General features: G+C 47.8%; 4 protein-coding genes across 4 annotated transcripts; 1 reads left to right on the plus strand and 3 right to left on the minus strand.

Moving 5' to 3' along the window:
- Positions 1-1497: 1497 nt before the first annotated feature.
- Positions 1498-10919, minus strand: LOC129063866 (uncharacterized). Its single transcript, XM_054564952.1, has 3 exons — positions 10513-10919; positions 3446-3750; positions 1498-1929 (listed from the first exon to the last, which is right to left on the minus strand). The coding sequence occupies exons 1-3, from the start codon at positions 10917-10919 to the stop codon at positions 1499-1501; spliced, it is 1143 nt and encodes a 380-aa protein (XP_054420927.1). The 3' UTR covers position 1498.
- On the minus strand, positions 3438-3752 carry LOC129063811 (histone H4). The gene has a single exon (XM_054564877.1). It carries the CDS (start codon positions 3747-3749, stop codon positions 3438-3440), a length of 312 nt encoding a protein of 103 aa, XP_054420852.1. The 5' UTR covers positions 3750-3752.
- Positions 10920-12050: 1131 nt separating the features above from the next.
- LOC129063807 (histone H2A type 1-like) lies at positions 12051-12478 on the minus strand. Its single transcript, XM_054564872.1, has one exon. It carries the CDS (start codon positions 12441-12443, stop codon positions 12051-12053), a length of 393 nt encoding a protein of 130 aa, XP_054420847.1. The 5' UTR covers positions 12444-12478.
- Positions 12479-12752: 274 nt separating this feature from the next.
- Positions 12753-13178, plus strand: LOC129063790 (histone H2B type 1-K). The gene has a single exon (XM_054564858.1). It carries the CDS (start codon positions 12764-12766, stop codon positions 13142-13144), a length of 381 nt encoding a protein of 126 aa, XP_054420833.1. The 5' UTR covers positions 12753-12763; the 3' UTR covers positions 13145-13178.
- Positions 13179-16392: the final 3214 nt, after the last annotated feature.

Genomic DNA, 16392 nt, shown 5'->3' on the forward strand with positions numbered 1-16392 from the left:
AACATTGTGGTACATTACTGCAAGCGAGCCTCACTGAGAACAGTGTGAATCACAAAGTAAAGACAAGGAGATCCTAAGAAAATGTTCCAACTGCACACTTCCCACTATTTCAATTACAAATCTTTTAGAAGACCTAGGGGATTGGGAAGCGGACCGCTCCATGCTTTAGGGACAGCAGAGAAGGGAGGTTTAAGAAGAGCCAACATATACTGAGCATTTACTAAGTGGCAGGAGCTAATCTAAGGAAGCAATTAAGATTTTAATTCATTTGCCACATTTTATACCTATACAAACGGAGGCCTGGAGAGAGTCTGCGTAAACTGTCAAAAGTTACACAGCTGATAATTGGTGGCTCGGAGGTTTGAACACAGACCAACTGGGTCTATCGTGATGGGAAAATCCAACAGGGTGTGGAGACAGGAGTCTCCGAAGCTCGGAACAGGAAGTCGTCCCTACACCTGACAGCTACTGACAGAGCTCCGAACTAATTCGTAGGAAAAAGCTTCCGGCCCCATCAAGCAGAATCTTTGCTGAATCAATTCAGTCTTTTCAGAAAGTTAAAGGAGCCAATAGTTGGGACAAACTGGTAAGCCTCTCTCAGTGGGCAAAACTGAAAACAGGGAGTGGCCCAGATGACTGACCTGACTGAAAATTCTCTGGAGGAAAATTGCCTGTGTATAACCCCACTCCCTCCTGGAGTTAGGAGGTGCCCCCCAAACGGTGAGCCCCATTCAGGCGCTGATAGTCTTATAGGAAGAGGACACGAGGGGACTTTACAAAGCTGAGAATAGTGGACAAAATAAACAGCTGAGCTTTGTTTAAAAACCGAATCAGGAGGGGCTACAAGGAACAGCTTTAAAAATAACGTATCAGACGTAACCCCTACTTGGAAAAAGAAATCATGAAACTCCAACAGACTAACAAGCACATGTTTAAAACACTTAGGCCAAGTTCTCGCACCAATCTTCGGGGGTACTGGGACGCAGTTTACAGGTCAACCTGCAGGTCATCTCCCCACCACTCACCAGTCGCACAGGCGAACGGCAGCGTTGCTCAGCACATTGAAACAAGGGCTGGCAAGCTCACAGCAAATACTCCGAGACTAGAAAGCGAAGCAGCGCACCTCTGAAAGGCGCTGAAACTCTTTTGAAAAACTAAGCTGCATCCCAAACGCGTACCCCACAATACCTTGAACTGAACCTCTCAAAATCTTGAGTTTTCCCTCACTTGTAATCGAGTATGTTTAACTCCCAGAAACCACTACTCGAGGGCCTAGGGTAGGGGCAGGTCCGGGAGCGCATTATGGTACAAGCTGCGTTCAGAGGACACAGTCAGCTGGCGGTAGCTAGCACGTCTCACAGCCCACAACTTAGACTTCAAAAGCGTTTTTCCGGAGTTGCCTTATGTTCCCTAGAGGCCTCCCGCTCTTTATCCGTGAGAATTGAGGGGCTCTGAAAAGAGCCTTTAGAGGTGAAGTACAATTGGAGAACACTCAAACTTAAGCCCGCTCCCCGCGGATGCGGCGCGCCAGCTGGATGTCCTTGGGCATGATGGTGACGCGCTTGGCGTGGATGGCGCACAGGTTGGTGTCCTCGAACAGGCCCACCAGGTACGCCTCGCACGCCTCCTGCAGCGCCATGACGGCCGAGCTCTGGAAGCGCAGGTCCGTCTTGAAGTCCTGCGCGATCTCGCGCACCAGCCGCTGGAACGGCAGCTTGCGGATCAGCAGCTCGGTCGACTTCTGGTAGCGCCGGATCTCGCGCAGCGCCACCGTGCCGGGCCGGTAGCGGTGCGGCTTCTTCACGCCGCCCGTGGCCGGCGCGCTCTTGCGGGCCGCCTTGGTGGCCAGCTGCTTGCGCGGCGCTTTGCCGCCCGTCGACTTGCGCGCCGTCTGCTTGGTACGGGCCATAGCTACACACAGACAACCACCTAACACGGAAGAGCAGGATAACCCGCCAACACCGTATTTATAGCGACTCTCGCGCTCTGATTCGACAGGACCTGCTCCTCCCACTCCTTCCACACCGATTCAATTCTAGGTTTAATTCTCAGGAAACATTTTCCCGCCTGTTCGGTCTGTGTGATAGTGTTCAAAGAAAATAGATTACTGGTTTTTAAAAACTCTCTAGGATGCATTAAAAATTCTTAAGAAAATAGGAAAGTTCCTTGCACTGTTTTAACAAAAAAGTGTCAGAATGGGATTCTTGACAATAGTTTGATGAACGTGAAAGGGAAATAAGTTAAACGGAGGGTTGAAGTGGTTTCAACTTCTAGCCACTGTGTGCCGCGTCGGCCTTCTCCAACCTGAGTGTGCTTAATTGCTCGTTTGAAAACGAGGTTCGGCCAACTTTTTCTCTAAAAGGTCGTATCTTGATACTAGCGTGAGCTTTGTGGACATAAGTTTTCAGTAAAGGTATCAGAACAGACGGTGTAGATCTGAGTCACAGACTTTGCCACATTTGTGGGTGACAGACCTACTGGCAGTGGTACAAAAATGCTTCCCAACTGGGGCAAGTTACACAACTTAAGTTTCTAACCAAATTCCCGAAGTTTACATTACCCTAATGCGAGGTAAGTCCTCTGAGAAAGAAAGGATTTTATAAAATGCCTACAGCTCTTCAGTAGATCTTGAGGGACGGCAGAAGGACCATTGCGTAAATGAAAGGGCCGTAGAAGGCGCCCGAGCGCGCAAACAGCGCCCCAGGCGGTGAGTTAGGAGGAGAAGAGGGAGGCGGAGAGGTGGTGGCCCCAGTAGGGGCTTCCCCCTTCACAAACGCAAAGTGAGGCCTTGGGGCTCGGAAGCTAAGACACTCGAGTTAGAACACTGACAAACTCAGAAGTGCCTTACAAACCGGTTACGCTTAAAGTGGCGTCCTAGCTTGAGAATGGAAATCAGCAAGACCCAGCTAGTTCTTTATAAACCCAAGCCACCTAATGGACGGGGCTGGGTGCGAGGGTGGTGACAAAACGCTGCCTCGGAGCCAGGGCAGAGGTGTTGAGAGCAGCTGGGCGGGGGAGAACCGAAAGCGTGGCGAGCTTGACATCGCTCGCAGGTAACGTCAACATTACCAGCCATCGCTTCGCTGGCAGTGCCCCGCTTTAGCTACTGTGGGTTCCTAGAGCTGGTGACTCATTTGTACTAACATTGACTTAAACCTCAACCCGGCCCCGCCCTCTCGGAGGCAGCGGGGCATCCAGGTCTCCGCGCACTGGAAACTGCCTACGCGCCAAACAGGGGTTGTGGCTGTACCGCCCACAGAGGACATGAGGCGTAAGGACTCCTTGCCATCGGCTACTAGTGCTCAGTTATAACTTTCACTTTTACTTCGGGACGTGCCCCGAAAGGACAGAAACGGCGAACAGTTCTTCCTGAGAAATAGGCGGCCCTGAAAAGGGCCTTTGGGGAAATAAATACTAGGATTATGGAAACCGCCGCTTCAGCCGCCGAAGCCGTAGAGGGTGCGGCCCTGGCGCTTGAGCGCGTAGACCACGTCCATGGCCGTGACCGTCTTGCGCTTGGCGTGCTCCGTGTAGGTGACGGCGTCCCGGATCACGTTCTCCAGGAAGACCTTGAGCACCCCGCGCGTCTCCTCGTAGATGAGCCCGGAGATGCGCTTGACGCCGCCGCGCCGCGCCAGGCGCCGGATGGCGGGCTTGGTGATGCCCTGGATGTTGTCGCGCAACACCTTGCGGTGGCGCTTGGCGCCGCCCTTGCCAAGCCCCTTCCCGCCTTTACCGCGACCTGACATGCTTGCAAGAAAAACACACGACTAACCAAAACTTGCTCGCACGGTTTTATATACTTCTTTAGCGGACCTGTGTGGGAACGCATCTCGGCCCCTTCTCCCCGCCCCTCGCTTCTTCCAAAAAGGAAAAGGGCGGTGCTTCATTATACCCTTTGGCTTAGGAAAAAAACACAAGGTAACATCATTTTCAAAGCTGAAACGCTGAAAGTTCATTCTTTAAGATCAGGAACAAGACGAGGATGTCCACATTCACCATTTTCATTCAATATTCTGTAAGTAGTCTTAGTTACCACAATCAAACAAGAAATCAAATGCGTCCAAATTGGAAAGCAAGAAGTAAAACTCATTATCTATACATGACGGTGTACTATAGAGCTAGCTCCCTAATGATTCCACCAAAAAAACTATAAGAACTAACAAATAAATTTAGTAATGTAGCAGAGTACAGAATTAATATCCAGAAATCAGTTGCATTTTCATACACCAATAACACTGTCAGAAAGAAATTAAAAAGGCAGAGATGTCACCTGGCACCTGTTAGAATGGCTATCATCAATAAATCAACAAACAGCAAATGGTGAGGATGTGGAGAAAAGGGAACCCTTGTGCATCGTTAGTGGGAATGTAAACTAGTGCAACCACTATGGAGAAAGGTATGGAGGATCCTCAAAAAACTTAAAGTAGAATAAATAAAATCAATCTGCCTTGAAAGAAGGAAGGAAGAGAGGAAGGAAGGAAGGGAGGGAGGGAGGGAGGGAGGGAGGGAGGGAGATGGAACTCCTACCTTTTGTGACAACATGGATGGAACTGGAGAATATTATGCTAAGTGAAATAAGCCAGTTGATGAAAGACAAATACCATATGATCTCACCTGTAAGCGGACTCTATTCAACAAAATAAACTAATGAAGAAAATAAACCACAGGCACAGAAACATGGAGCAGACTGAAAGTGACCAGAGGGGATGGGGAAGGAGGACAATGGTAGAAAGGAGGGGAAGAGACAAGATTAAGAACATGTATGAATGACCCCTGGACACGGACAGCAGAGTGGGAATTGACTGTGGGAGCGGGTGGTGGGGGTGGGATGGGTGGCGGGGGGTAAAGGGGTAAAAATTGAGACAACTGTAATAAAATAAACATGATTTATAAATTTAAAAAAAGATTGAGGAATACAAAACTTTAAAGTAGAACTACCACATGGCACAGCAACCCCACTTCTGAGTACCTATGTGAAGAAATTTGAAACACTAATTCAAAATGATATATGCATCCTTTATGTTTGTTACAGCATTATTTACAATAGAAGCAACATAAGTGTCCACCAATACTGATTAGATTAATTGTGGTACATTACACATTGAACTATTACTCAGCCATTAAAAAAAGAACGCAATCTTGCCATTTACAACAACGTGGGTGCACGTAAAGGGTATTATGCTCAGTGACATAAGTCAGATAGAGAACAACAAATACCTACCATAAGATTTCATGTATATGTGGAATTCAAAAAAATAAACAAATAGAACAGAAACAACTACATACAGAGGAAAACTGATAGTTCCAGAGGGGAGGGGTTTTGGGGGATTGGAGAAAAGAGATTAAGAAATACAAATCGCCAGTTATAAAAATAGACAGAGGGGTGTAAATACAGCTTAGGGAACATGGAAGAACATTGTAATAACTACTCGTGGTGCAGATGGGTACTAGACTCACGAGGGTGTTCAACTCATAAAGTATGTAAAGGTCTAATCACTACGTTGTGTACCTGACACTAATATAATATTGTTTGTCAACTCTAAACGAAAAATAAAACACACTTAAAAGCCTAATTAAACATTCCTCAGTCCAGCTACTCCTTCTGCAGTGCTGTGTGCTCCCTCACCTCCGCGAGTCCGTTCCTTCATCTGGGTCAGGCCTTGCTGTCTCTTTCTTTCTCTGTCACCTTTTAGCATCCACAGCACCTACTGACTGTGACTGCTAGATCTGAAGGACCCGTCCAAAGAGCCACAGTTGCATCATCCGGGTTGTTTATGAAGCCTCGTGTGCAAGGCGCTTTCTGCTTATCCCTGACTGAAGCAGCCTGCGAAGGGTCTGGCTGCGCTCAATGCCCCGATCATGGGGCGCTTCGAGGTGGGGAGCCTCACTTCTCAGCTTTGCTTCTCCGCCCCTGTCCTTACCTGCTACTCATTCTTTCTCCTTCTTTTCCCTTTCTTGCCTTGCTTGGGGTGGGAGGCAATTTTATATGTTATTTCATCTTGGTTAGAAACAATTGCGGTTTCTAACGTTGGTTGAGGAAGGTCAGCTCTTATGCACTGTTTCCTTGGAGAGTGGATGAGCAAGTGAAAATGCCTCTCAGAGCTCAAGCGTCCACTGCGGTGGCTAGAAAGGCATCCTCTGAGGATATGGCGGAGGGCGGGGCCCTACAATTGTTTCTGGAAACACTGAGAAAACTTACCAGTGCTCCTTTATCTGGTGATGGCGACAATGCTTTGCTCTGAAAATGGTATTAACATTCATCTCCATGTTTCTCAAAGGTGTAATTCTCTCTGTTGCAGTAGAGACTGTTAATTCTCTACTTCCACCTTCATGAAGGTGACAAATAGTCTGGCTCTGCAGGATTCTTACCTTTAGAAAACCTGAGAATCTCTGTTTATTTAAATTAAGTAGTATTGCCCTGACTGATGTGGCTCGGTTGGCTGGGTGTCATCCCACAAAATGGAAGGTCTCTGGCTTGATTTCCACGCCGGGCACATACCTGCGCTGTTGCTCTGTCCCCAGCTGGGGAAGTGTGGGAGGCAAACAATGGATGTTTCTCTCACACATCAGTGTTTCTCTCCCTTTCTGTCTCCCTTGTTCCCTCTGTTTCTCCCTCTCTCCCCCTCTCTCTAAAAATAAATAAATAAAATCTTTTAAAAACACAGTACTATTAAGATGTTTTCTTTTCATCTCTCAGCAAACAATAGCGCTGATTGACACAAGTTACCCAATAAATTTTTGTTGAGTAACTGGGACAGTTTTTCCCCCCTCTCACAGCAGGAGACATATTGCTTCCAAGAGAAATTTGACTGTTTTAAATTCCATAGAATTCTCCTTTAATTGGATGAATAAATGAGCTATATGGTTTCCTTTGCAATGTTCTGAGGGTTGCTTACTGGTCTACACTTGTGCAGTCGATAATTTTTTAACATTCTTAGTTCCAAGTGTTGGAGTCAATCTTTTTCAATATTGTTATATTTTCAATTTGTTGTTCCTCAGACTTATTTTTTTTTGACACCTGATTTTGTTTTGTGGGTTTCGGTTAAGGCATTAGAATTGGCTGGTAGGTTGTGTTGTATGTCCTTTTTACTTTTCTCTTGTTCTTCATTCAAAATTATTTTACATGCTAGTAATTAATACCTCCTCTATCTCTTATTTCTTCTGTCCCCAAAACACACACACTACGCCCTTCGGTGTAGTTTCCGCTCCATGAACGAAGGCCCTCCGGTCTCCCTGTCCGTCCACGGTGTCCAGGCCAGAAGCTTCCCTGTGAGGCACAGGGAGGAGCCCCGCTTCTTGCTCCCACCCGAGAGTAATCGCCATCTTGGCCCTCATCCTTAAACTTCCTTAAGCTACTACAGTCTCCATCTGCTATAAATATCAGCTAGAGAAGAAACTTGGAGACACAGAATCCAGTGTCTCCACTGGCCTCCTTCCCTGGCCTCCTTCTTTCCTCATCTTATTTACCACGCCCTTTGCTGAGGGTCACTGGGTCATGTTCTTGTCCGCTCAGGGCCTAAAAGCGGTTTCCAGAAGGGACTGCATACTTCCTCCTGAAACTCTCTCAAGACCCAAAAGTATTCTTTAATTTCCAAAGCTTTTCATGCCTGACACCCCCTCCTTGTCTTACCTAAAACTCTACGACGTTTCTGCAATATCGTACGTGGGACCACTGGGGGTCTTTATGTTCCCTTCTAAGCCTCTCTTAATTTAGCTGATTTCCACGCCTGAAATGTATCAAACAATACCTGCCAGAAACTGATTTTCTTTCCTCCACGTCCCTTTACTAATATCTTTGGGGCTGGATCCAGACAGAACAAAATCAGGGCAAAGAGGAGACCCGCTTCTGTCGGGGTCTTCTGACGTCTCACCCTCGTGGCCTGGGAGCAGGGACAGCGGTTAAGAACACAGTCCCTGCCCTGGCCGGCGGGGCTCAGTGGATTAAGTGCCGGCCTGTGGACCAGCGAATACAGTCCCTAAGCTTCTGTGTGTTCTTTGAAATCAGATCGGTTGCTACAGGCAATCTTTGTGTTCCGCGAAAATTCCTATGTTGAAACCTAATCCCTAATGTGATGGTGTTTGGAGGTGAGGCCACTGGGAGGTGCTCAGGGGATGACCTGGGAGCCATTTTGCCGGGGATTGGAGGCCCCTAAGAGGACCTGGCCACCCGTCGTCTCTTCCACAGGAGGACAAAGTGAGAGATGACTGTCTCTGAACCAGGAAGCCGGCTCTCGCCAGACCCTGGACCTGACAGGGCGCCACTCCTGCACCTCCCGCCTTGCAGAACTGTGAGGAAAAAGTCCTGCTGCTTAAGCTACCCCGTCTGTGGCTTTCTGGCGGCGCAGCCTGACCGGACTCGGCCCCTGGTGTTCGGCGAGGCGTATGTAAGAAGTACGTGGATTTGGTGCCTTTGGTTTTGGTGTTTAGTCCAGGTTATTTGGAAGTCGAGTCAGAAAACTGTTGGAGATGCTGGATCAGAGGACCAGGTGTGACCAGAATGACAGCAGCAAGGCTGGCTGAGCCTTGGGTGCAGCTCTTATTTTTGCCATTTATTTGTTCCGTGGCCTGAGAAAGGAATGTTTTATTTGTTCCCTTAAATTATCTCTATCATTTTGCTATCACAAATAACATTTTGATGAATGTTCTTGATTTATCCTCTTACGGTTCTGTAGGAGAATTTCTTTGTGGCACAGGTCTTTGTAAACCGCAGTTTTACTAAGTAAGTTAGAAAGTTCTAAGGGGACTAAATTGTAATGAGAAAGATACAATAAAGATTACATTTTTTTAAAAAAAAATTTCCTCAAAATGTCTGTGTAAAACTGCCACCCATAAACCATCACATAAAATTTCTCCACCTCTCATGCCACACTTGGCAAACCCAGCTTTCTGATTTGATAACCTGCTGGGTGTTATCTAGTATTTCATTATTTTAATTTGCATTATCTGATTAAAAGTGAAGTTAAAAAATTTTTTATGTAATTGTTAGCCACTCAGTTATCCCCATGTAAAAACTAAGACTTTTCCCCTTCAAGGTCAGGATAAACTACTACACTGAAAGCATAGTTTCTAACACAGAACTGACATTTTCTATAAACCCTCTGTCAGGCCACTTAGGTAAAGGAAGAACAGAAACCCTCATTCTCCTGTTTCCCTGTGGCCATTGGAGCTTAATCTGATCGCCCCTTCCCTTCCCAGATGCGTTAATTAAAAGAAACCTCCATCAGTTTTGTCACCCAATACCCAAGGGCCTTTGGAAAAGACAGACTTCTCTAGAGCCAGGCAGAGTAACGATGCCGTTTGGACCCTGAGAGCTATTGCCAGGGTCACATACAAGAAGGCATGGAAAAATACTTTGAAAACTGTAAAGCTTTATGGAATCGTCAGTATTATATCCATTCCCATTGTGACAAAAGTGGTGACAAAAACTATCTGGGATGAAATGGGCAATACAGGAGGGGGGAGCACTCAGTGACAACCTGAGGCTGAATGGGACTTTCTGGGTAAACGATGGCACATTAGCAACATTCATTCCACAAGGATTTAATGACCACTTACCATGTACCAGGCTTTTTTCATTCAAGGGATCCAACATCAAATAGAATGATATTTGGCCTTGAACACTCTCTTGGAGCTATTTCATACATGTGCCATGCAAGGCATAGTGCCATAGGAAAGGCTTCAGGTGGGCTGGAGGTATCACTACCCTCCTGGTCTCCGTGTGGTTTGAACCTCAGGGAGGTCACCAGGATGTTACATGATGGTTTCCAGGACTCAGCCATCAGGTCTTCCTGGCACAATGCCTGGGACTCCTGCTCACACAGGTCTACACTACCACGATGCTGGAACCTGGCAAAGCCAAGCCAAGCCAGAGCTCTCATTTGCGTTTTATATCAAACCCTGGAATCATTGAGAAAAATTCCAGGACCGTACCCTACAAGATTACCAGGTGCTACTGCCTAACTATGGACATTAACCCATTTTCTTTTGGAGTGCAAGATTCAAATCTTCACGGGACAATTAGAACGTGTAAGGTGCCCTTCCCTGTGCAGCAAAGACATCAGAGGACAGTGAAGCACAACTCTATTGCCGGACTGTAAATATCCGACTTGGGAAAGGGAGACGCTGGTTTTCTATGCACTGAACCTCATTTCTAGGTGGTAGGCACAGTTCCTTTCACATGACCAGACCTTTTTGCTCCTTACCTGTAGTTAACAGTAAGAGCTGACTCTGCCAACACATTGTTCTCTCCAAGTCCTGTTAAGGAATTCAAACTTCTCTAAGAAGCTATTTTATACACTGCACGAGACACCTTGCCAATACTTGAACCCACTTTGGGGAAAATGAGATGCTTCTAATAGCGAAAGAAACCCCGATCCCTTGTTTCCTTATTAGTTCTGCACTAATCGTGTACTATTAACACGTAACTTAGCAGTGCAACAGCCACTCCAAGGAGAATGGAAGTGGCTCTGAAAAGAGCCTTTGGGTTCAAAATCAAGACGCGCAGTTTACGCCCGCTCCCCGCGGATGCGGCGCGCCAGCTGGATGTCCTTGGGCATGATGGTGACGCGCTTGGCGTGGATGGCGCACAGGTTGGTGTCCTCGAACAGGCCCACCAGGTACGCCTCGCACGCCTCCTGCAGCGCCATGACGGCCGAGCTCTGGAAGCGCAGGTCCGTCTTGAAGTCCTGCGCGATCTCGCGCACCAGCCGCTGGAACGGCAGCTTGCGGATCAGCAGCTCGGTCGACTTCTGGTAGCGCCGGATCTCGCGCAGCGCCACCGTGCCGGGCCGGTAGCGGTGCGGCTTCTTCACGCCGCCCGTGGCCGGCGCGCTCTTGCGGGCCGCCTTGGTGGCCAGCTGCTTGCGCGGCGCCTTGCCGCCCGTCGACTTGCGCGCCGTCTGCTTGGTGCGAGCCATCCTGCGCACTCCCACACACCCAGCTGGGGCAGAAGCGCGAGGGGCCCCCTCCACCGGTTTATATAAGGCGAGTCCCGCCCTGATTGGACCGGGCGTCTGCCCATCAAGCCTCGCAGTGAAGTTATTGGAGGCGACACCTGCTTTCCGACAGCGGGAGCCTCCGGGACCTTCATGCTAGAAACTACTTCCACCGCCAGCGCCTTCAACAGCGGCTGTGTTCTACCCTTATCTCCACTGTACCGACTTTCCGCCTTTTCTTTACAGCGTTTTTGGACCTTTCCCCGCGGAATTGAAAGTAAATATTACAATGAAACACCTTGTTTGCGAAAAGAACTTTTTAAATTTTGGCACCGGAAACTGGTTTTCATTTGATCCTTTTGAAAAGGCGCGCGCTGGATGGGATTGGCTAAGGGATTTTTTTGTCTCATTCAAATTTAAGAAGGCTAATTTCACGTTAACATCTTGGTTTCTCTACTTAGAGAATTTTACAATGTTTTATAGACCTTTTCTGTGTATCTAACTCAATGTAACACTTAATGTTTACTTTTTCACTAACTAGCATTTAATATAAAGCATTCCACTAGTCTTACGATTTCAACTGAGATTTGGTGAGCAAAACATCCTAAACGTGTAAATGGTACAAATAAATTCAGTGTGCCCTTGCGTCGTTTATGAACGTGCACTGAATTCTGCCTAAAGGACATAACTCGAGGGCATGGAGTAGTTTTCCGTTTTACAATCGACTAGGGCCCAGCAGAATTGGAGACTAAGACAAGTGGTATTATTGCCCGGTCACTAAAATTGCACTTAAATCTTTGCTTGTAACCTATTGTTCTTCTCATGTTTTTCTCCTGGTTCAACCCTGAGGGTCTGCAGCATTGATAACCATAAATTGCCTACTTTGCAAAGCATCCCCACCCGTTTTACTATGCTGCTATTAACTTTTGTGGTTCACTTTCACGTTTCCAGGAGTGGCCGCACTGACATCTATTGGTTCATTGAGGTATTACAGTAAGGGTTGTTAGCAAGTAGCCGCTGCAACCGGGAAAAAGCAAGCCCTTTTTAGTGAGAACGTGGGTGGCTCTGAAAAGAGCCTTTGGTTAAGGTAGAGAAAGACTCAAATCTTCCACTTCACTTGCCCTTGGCCTTGTGGTGGGTCTCGGTCTTCTTGGGCAGCAGCACGGCCTGGATGTTGGGCAGGACGCCGCCCTGCGCGATGGTCACCTTGCCCAGCAGCTTGTTGAGCTCCTCGTCGTTGCGGATGGCCAGCTGCAGGTGGCGCGGGATGATGCGCGTCTTCTTGTTGTCGCGGGCCGCGTTGCCCGCCAGCTCCAGGATCTCGGCCGTCAGGTACTCCAGCACGGCCGCCAGGTACACGGGCGCGCCGGCCCCGACGCGCTCGGCGTAGTTGCCCTTGCGCAGCAGGCGGTGCACGCGCCCCACCGGGAACTGGAGGCCGGCCCGCGACGAGCGCGTCTTGGCCTTGGCGCGCGCCTTGCCGCCCTGCTTCCCGCGCCCCGACATGATGCACAGAAAACTTTGGCGCCGACTTGAGTGGGAGTTGTGGCGCCCGAAGCTGCCCTGTTTATAGTCGTTCCAGGGCTCGAAAGAAGAACCAGTGCCATTGGCGAAAAGTTACAGCGCTTTCGCCTAAACCAATGGGAATCCTCGCTCTGAAATACGCTTGTCCTGACTGGGCAACATTCGTGTGACGTTCCCACGAGTTACCGCCAGTCAGGCAGGACTTCACTCCCCGCCTCCTTTAAGAGGCTGTGACCCGGGAGGAGCACACCCGCAGCCTCTCGCTCGCCGTTCCTCAGCGTCTGTGGCCTTTCCTGCCGACCATGCCCGAGCCCGCCAAGTCCGCGCCCGCCCCGAAGAAGGGCTCCAAGAAGGCGGTGACCAAGGCGCAGAAGAAGGACGGCAAGAAGCGCAAGCGCAGCCGCAAGGAGAGCTACTCGGTGTACGTGTACAAGGTGCTGAAGCAGGTGCACCCGGACACGGGCATCTCGTCCAAGGCCATGGGCATCATGAACTCGTTCGTCAACGACATCTTCGAGCGCATCGCGGGCGAGGCGTCGCGCCTGGCGCACTACAACAAGCGCTCGACCATCACGTCGCGGGAGATCCAGACGGCCGTGCGCCTGCTGCTGCCCGGCGAGCTGGCCAAGCACGCCGTGTCCGAGGGCACCAAGGCCGTCACCAAGTACACCAGCGCCAAGTGAGCCCTCCGCGGAGAGACTCATCAGGCCCCTTCACACCCAAAGGCTCTTTTCAGAGCCACCCACACTTTCAGAGAAGCTGCTGGGTAATTTTCCTTGTAGTCCTTGTTTTTCTTATAAAGGTCGAGGTTTGTTTTTGGAGAGGATGATACGTCGAGACGGATCAAGTACTAAGTCCTCCGTAGGCATTTTGAGGTAAGCATTGGGCGTAGCGTATGCTAATTTATTATGGACTTTTTTAAGGTCTTTTTGAAAGAGGCTTTCCCTTTTTCCTTCAGCCACTAGAGATTTCGCTTTTGTTTGCACAATCAATGCCAGTAATTCCCCGGTTTCTAATTGGGCGCCGTCGCTTTTTGAAAAGCCCGCCCTGGGCTCCAATTGGCCAAATGACTTCCCCTGTGTCCTTTTCCTGTTCTCTGGAAGGTAAACTGTGGACCCTGAGCTGGGGACATAAATCGTCAGCCTCCGCACCCAGAGCCATAGGCTGAACAGGGCGGTTAGGAGGCTCCCCAGATATAAATTGTGCAGTAAGGAATCCATCAACCTGGAGAGCCGCTGTCTTCCTCTTTATCAGGGTGAGTCGGCGGGAGGCAGGGGTGCCCAGGGCTCACTAGGACGGCATAGCTCAAGCTGAGATTTGAGCACCCACGATGAGCACTCCAGCCGTGGAAGTCAACCCCGTGTAAAATGAGAGAAGCGGGCCCCAGAGGTAGGAAATGAGCTCAATGCTGGGTAGCCAGGAATCCGAGAGGGGACTGAAGGCTCGAAGGAAAGTCCTTTAACTTCCCATCATCTTGCAGTGGTACCCAATCATCTTTCTTGCATTTTAAAGCGGTAACATTCTCCGCCACACTTTTTCCCCTCTGTAGCTGTAGATGTGAACAAAACCAACTCCATCTCCGTGTCCCGGATTTCATGTCAGTTCCATTCTGTGACGTTTGACCTACTTCACTGTCCTCAGCCAGCATAGCAAAGCTTCCTGGTGGATGGTTGTCTGTGTTCCTTAAAATACAGTTTAAATACATTTTTCGATCAATAGCTGGAATGTATTGAAAACAGATAAATATCAACCTGTCGGAGAAGGGCCAGGAGTATGGCCCCAGCTCCACTACATTCTTTATCCCTTTGTCTTGTCAGTCATCGGTGCTCAAGGTATTTAAAAAGGTACGGTAATAGGGTACAGACAGGGGAAATATTTTGTGCAGAATTGCTGGGCGGTCTGTCCACACTGGCCCAATCTTCCCCTAAGTAAACTACCTATAATAAATTGTTACATCCTACGGAGTTGCCTGCTTGGACTCTCTGAAGACACCTTCTCCTTACGGCGGCCATTACACTCTTGCCCACCAAGGGACACAGATATTAATAAAATGCAATGGTGTCAGCTGAGAGGTGTGGAAAGGTAGGTGGGGAACAGGTAAGCTAGTCTCAATCCTGTTCTCCTCCTCCTGACTTCCTCAGCTCTCTGTCAGAGGAATACTGCCCCACGGCGAGAGTTTCTAGGCCTCTTGGGGGAATTTCTCAAGTTTGGAAGTCTCTATAGTTGGCATCGAAAGCTACAAAGCGAAGGCTCTGATTGGAAACATATTTTGAGGACTCCTGGCCGCCGCCGCCGCAGTGTTCTGCGTCATTGAGCGCAGTCTTATATTCCCGGTCTTCGGGCAACTAAAAGTGACCCCCGGAGTCCCTTCCCACAGAAACAACCTGTGACTAAAAATAAACCTCCTTTTTGTGAGTCACTTGAAGCCACTGCTAACTGGTACACATGACAAAGCTTTGTTCCAATCTTGGAAAAAACAATACAGTAAGTCCCCTCTACTCGAGAGGGATACGTTCCAGGACTTCCAGTTGATACCTAAAACCAGGGATATTACCGAACCCTACAGGCACCATTTTTTTTCCTATAGACACATATGATAAAGTTTAATTTATAAGTTAGGCACAGTAAGATTAATAACAATAATAATGAAATAGAACAATTATTCCAACACACTATAATAAAAGTTATGTGAATAAGATCAGTTGTTTCAGAGATCCTTTGCTGAAGTCTTCCTGGAGGCTCAATGCTTTCTGGTGCAAGGCATTGTGGTGCAAGACAATGTGTGTGCAAGACATCAGAACACATTTTCTGTTCATGCCTTCCGCTACAAATTAATGCCTTTTTCTTCTTAACTAAGCACTTACTACACACTGTGGCCATACGGTTTGCAGTTTGAGGTGTAACAGGAAAGCAGCGTAAATTTCTTTTTCGTTCACAGTTTCACAGAAGATTTATCCTTAATGTAGATCTCAGCGACTTCAGCATACAATTTTTTCTCTCCTTATTAAATCAAGAGCTTAAATCTTTTAACTTAAAGGAAGCACTTTACATCTCCTCTTTGGCATATCTGAATTGCCAGGATTGCTGCTCTTGCGATTTGGGACAATTATTAGGTAAAACACAATGCTTGAACCCAAGCACCATTAACCGAGATGGCTCCAAGTAACTAAGGGGCGAGGAGCATTTACAGCCTGGATACGGTGCCCGAAGGGCCCGGCCAGGACCCAGTAGGATGGCGGGAGATTTCATCATGCTGTTCAGAACAGCTCGCAATTTAAAACTCATGAATGGTTTATTGAATTGTTTATTTTTGAAATTTTTCATTTTGTATTTTTGAACGTTGTTTGTTCACAGGTAACTGAAACCTTGAAAAGTGAAACCGCAGATAAGGGGGGGTGGACTCTTTCACTACCCAAAACAGTGCTTTGAAGCCCCTGCCTTGGGCTCCTTTTAAAATGATGATCTCAATATAACAGTTCTCTTTTTTTATATGCTTATTGCTAAGAAACGCTTCACACAGAGTAAAATGAGTATCTTGTAACAGACTACGAGATAAACTGAGTTTACCCCTCTGAGGAGATGCCCAGTCTATGGTGACAATCTACCAGAACAAACTGAAAATCCATTTTTTTCAATAGAACCCAGGAGAAAATAGAAAAGTAATGTTCTACCTTTGTTGGCAATTTTTTTTTTCTTTTAGATGAATCACATGTGCCACTGGTGATTTGTGAGATTAGAAGGCCTGTACCTAGAACAGTATTTTAAAATTCATCTCAGATGGAAGTTGTATTTGTAAAGGACATGTATGGAGGCAAGAGTGAAAATGGAATGAGACCTTACCAAGCTCCTAAGCTGAAAACTGTGGTTCTTTACTGTGACTGGAATTTCATGTTGAAAAAATTAGTCAGTAAAAGAACTTTAATGACAAGAT

The sequence above is a fragment of the Pteronotus mesoamericanus genome, unplaced genomic scaffold (genome assembly GCF_021234165.1).
Source record: "Pteronotus mesoamericanus isolate MK-2021 breed Mesoamerican mustached bat unplaced genomic scaffold, CSHL_Meso_final scaffold_99, whole genome shotgun sequence".
Taxonomy (NCBI): Eukaryota; Metazoa; Chordata; class Mammalia; order Chiroptera; family Mormoopidae; genus Pteronotus; species Pteronotus mesoamericanus.